The sequence below is a fragment of the Carassius auratus genome, chromosome 10 (genome assembly GCF_003368295.1).
Source record: "Carassius auratus strain Wakin chromosome 10, ASM336829v1, whole genome shotgun sequence".
Taxonomy (NCBI): domain Eukaryota; kingdom Metazoa; phylum Chordata; class Actinopteri; order Cypriniformes; family Cyprinidae; genus Carassius; species Carassius auratus.
In genome coordinates this window covers 5,259,120-5,263,131 of record NC_039252.1, presented here as the reverse complement: position 1 = coordinate 5,263,131, position 4,012 = coordinate 5,259,120, and the positions used below count along the sequence as shown (strand labels likewise).

Here is a 4,012-nt window from a genome sequence, read left to right as displayed (position 1 = left end):
CACTCTGGACCTTCCACCAATAATTCAGAGAAGGAACCGAAAAGCAGTACTGAATTTTTACAGAGGTGCAACTCTTGTTTCATGAACGCATGAAATGCAGCAAACGTGACTTGATTTCTCATGTATATCTGCCAATGTTTCAGAGTTGGCATCCAATAGAAACTGAGGTGGGATGGAATCATTCATACAAATGTATGAAGAAATGCTTCGAGTCTCCCACAGAACAGAAGAGAAGAGAGCTGCTCCATGCACAGAGTTGTAACATAAAACCCACACAAACACACAGGGAGGGGATCCGTCTTTAAAACAAAATTACCCACAACCCCCTGCACTCCTTTATCCAGCATATGAAAGGACTAGGCCAAATGAATGACAAAAAGGAGAGAATGGAAACTGGGGTCAGGTTGGCCCAGAGAGGAGGCCCAAATTCTTCCTCTGAGATAGAAAGAAACGTTCACAGCCACACATCGAGGAAGGTTTAATTATTTCTTTACTGGCTTGAACACACACACACACACACATACATCAAAATATTACAGCACTCATTCTCACCACACATGAATCACAGTGTTACAAATGTTCAAAACATTACAAACAAAACAAAACATGCACACACACACACACAAAAAAGAAAAGAAAAGCAGAAGTCAAAACAAAAGAACATTCGCATCACTCGCTGGAGACACAAGATGAAAAATAAACTTGGTCCACAAACACATCAAAAAAAAGAAAGAAAAGAAAATACAACAGCACTTTTACTCATTCATATACACCTATCCAGTCATTTAACCCCCATGTCATAAATGTTATGACAAATGGTGGGGTAAAACAACTATACATCGTGCAATTTATTTTTGTTACAATGATCTTACCATCACAAGTATTATTCCCCTTTATTAACATCAGGAGGAGAGCACTTCAAATAAGAAAGTGCTCTGAGATATCAGAGTCTATATATCCATATATATACTATATATGTATACACATACACCCGATCACAGAGATACAAACATCTTTGCAAACGTAATGTTATACAATGTAACGCACAAACAGAGACAATATAACCTGGAGCTTTTTATTTTATTTTTATACAATAGTATTTTGTTGTGTTCCTTTTTTCTATTTAGAAAAAATAAAATGTTGACCTGAAGTCAACGAATTAAGAACAGTCATCAGTGCAATATTTTCAACAAGAGTAAAAATATCAAGTTTAAGACAAGCGATGCATATTTGTTCTGCCTATACCAGTCGAATAGATGATCGTGAGAATCAGATCGATTGCATCTCCAGGTGTACGAGGAGTTCCCGGTTGGTTAACCAAGGTAGAGCGACGGGGGGCTGGAAACATCAGCAACGCCACTGGACTGTGGCAAGACATGAGTGCAATCACACACGCTCACACGACTGCATGGGGCTTCTCGCAAAAACAAAGACGAAAAATGTAGATATCCAACTGATACTTGTCCTCATTCACTCACCGTTGGCCATTGTATCAAGAAGAAAAAAATTACATAAAAGCAGCATTGAAACAAACATCAGGTGCCATGACTCTTAAAGGCGGCAGGCAGTCTTTTCTCAACGAATCTGTCGATGTTTCCTGCAACAGAAGTCATAGTCTTCTTCTCAATGTTCATATAGTCCTGCTCAGTAGTAACTATTGGTAAGCCTCAGCTCCTGCAGTTACCCGACCAGGCACTAGGGGGCATAAAAGGCTCCACATTTATGTGCAACAAAACTCCCTGCATTTAATAGTCATGCAATGCATTTCACTGTTTGTAACTACAACAGACACCAAAAATGACAATGCAAAAATGAAGCATTCGGCTGAAATAAAACCTACGTATATAATGTCTCAACCACGCTTGGCGAAAGAAAGAAAAAAATGTTTTGAATAACCAATGGATCTTAATTTTGGTTCAAGGAGATAAATTGTCCCGAGTGAAGATTGTAAAACAAAAAAACGAGGATGACAGTAAGAAAACATCAAGTAAAACGACCTACGGGTTCACTAGTGGGTAACTGAGCACAGTTAAGGAGAGCATGTGATAATCGAATACTTTCAAGTCGAGGTAGCGGATGCAGAGAACCAGGATAAAAGTAGAAGGGGATGCATTTTTCCCAGGGAAAAAGGTGTACACGTGGGGGGCCGTGGCGCGGAATCTCCACACGGGACAGTTTAGCCTGTAACGAGTCCGAAGCAGCTTTAGGTCACCCTACATACTTTTACACTTAGGCTATAGTCTTACAAATAACCACAACATAATTTAAACGCATTGTACCTTCATAAATAAAAAGACAAACCCAGCCTGTATTCACAGTGATGACCAGGGTGTTAATTCAAAATACTGAAAGAAGATTATAAAGTGTGTCCCAAAGGTGACTTTCCTGACGTTTTGATACAAAAAAAAAGCGAAAGCAGCGGGTTTTTAGTAACATGTTAACCATAGACAAGGGTCGCACTGGCCTGAAAGCTGTGTGGAAGCCGTCTGCTAGGTGAAGGCAGAGCGCAATAGACTACTTGTAGAGAGAAAAACACAGTAAAGCTATGTGTACAGTACTTAGGAATAAGTCACTTGTTATTTCGAGGACATAATTCAGCACTGGTCACCAATGCCACACCATTTGATTGATGAAACGACTTACGGTTCGTATTAAAAGACAGTGTTTAGCCAAAAACAGAGGATGGCCTTCACACACCTCTTGCAACTATTCCAGCATTCAGCCACAGCATCAAGTGCTATCTCGGTTTCTCCAGGTGGACAGGTCAACAGGTCAAGCCCTGGTAAAGCCACACAGTCCAGATCTGATGACTTCAACATTCGATAAAAAGCTATAGTACCAACGCACATCCCAAACAGCATGCGTTTCAGTTCCTCTCATCGCCAGATCTGACACGGGAAAGAAAAAGGCTACAGCCCTCATTTGGTTTTAAGGTACAAGGGAACTCGAGCTTGGCAGATCAAAACTCTAGGATGAAACGAGCCCGGTCTTTCCGTGTGCTTCTACCGGATCACCGCGCGCCGGAGGAGTACTTGGCCTTGGTGATGAGGTATAACACGATGTCTTGGTGTCCTCCGAAAGCGGCGATGTGCAACGCGCTCCAGCCCTCCCGGTTCGCCAGCCGTATATCGGCTCCGAACTTCACCAGCAGCTTAACGAGCTCCAGATTCCCGTCGATGACCGACTGGTGCAGCGCCGTCTGTCCCTCGGGACCAAACGAATTAACGTTAAACTCGCAGTTGGTCATGTTCTGCAGCAGTGAATGGAGCTCTTTCGTGTTGCCTTTCTTCACCGCCTCCTGGAAGACTCTCTGCGGCGCCGAGCACGTCGAGATCTCCGCCTGGCTCATGATGCTCTTCGCCGCCTTCACGGTCTCTAGTAACTTACTGGGATATTTGCAGTTGGGCTGGACTAAAACCAGCTTTTGCAAGTGAGACTAGAAATAAGACGAGCGTATATCCCAAAAAAAAGGACAAGTAAACGACACACTTGGTGTGTAAATGCAGTCGGTGGCTATATATCCAAAGACCTAGCGAGAAAGTTCAATCATCCACAAAAGTGTTAAGTCTCCGTGTGTGTGAGAGTCTCTCAGTAGCAGCACCAGGTTATGGCAGAATATGGAGTTATTTAGTGTGGGAAGGGAGGCGTGTGAACGGCGGTGTCTCCTGTTAAGCGCATCGAGGGTCGTTAGCTTTTAGACACGTCTGAGGTAACGTTAATTTACCTCAGGAGTGTATCTCTCGCGTCCCGCGGTGGTTTATTTGGCAAGGGTGACTGAAATAAACAGAGAAACTGTTAAAAACACTTTTTCATGCTGTCGAGTTGCGGATTCTTAACGTAAACGAGTAAATATGTACTTACTCTTGACGTTTGGACGGGAAGAAGTAACTCAGAAACTGACGCTTGCCCGCTGTTGTTTGTCCGTCGCGCGGTCCCGGTGATTCTCTGCACAGAGCTGCGTTGCCAGGGGGATATTTTAGACGAACTAGTTTGCATAACAATACGTCTGTAG

The 4,012-nt window shown here is 42.9% G+C and overlaps 1 protein-coding gene across 1 annotated transcript; it reads right to left on the bottom strand.

Annotated features, from left to right (window-relative positions):
* Positions 1–472: 472 nt before the first annotated feature.
* On the bottom strand, positions 473–4,012 carry LOC113109645 (notch-regulated ankyrin repeat-containing protein A). The gene is made up of 2 exons (XM_026273343.1): positions 3,862–4,012; positions 473–3,774 (listed from the first exon to the last, which is right to left on the bottom strand). The coding sequence occupies exon 2, from the start codon at positions 3,347–3,349 to the stop codon at positions 3,011–3,013; it is 339 nt and encodes a 112-aa protein (XP_026129128.1). The 5' UTR covers positions 3,350–3,774; positions 3,862–4,012; the 3' UTR covers positions 473–3,010.

Bases quoted from the DNA above. Each gene is read 5' to 3' on its own strand.
- LOC113109645 (XM_026273343.1), bottom strand. From the start codon at position 3,349: ATGAGCCAGGCGGAGATCTCGACGTGCTCGGCGCCGCAGAGAGTCTTC.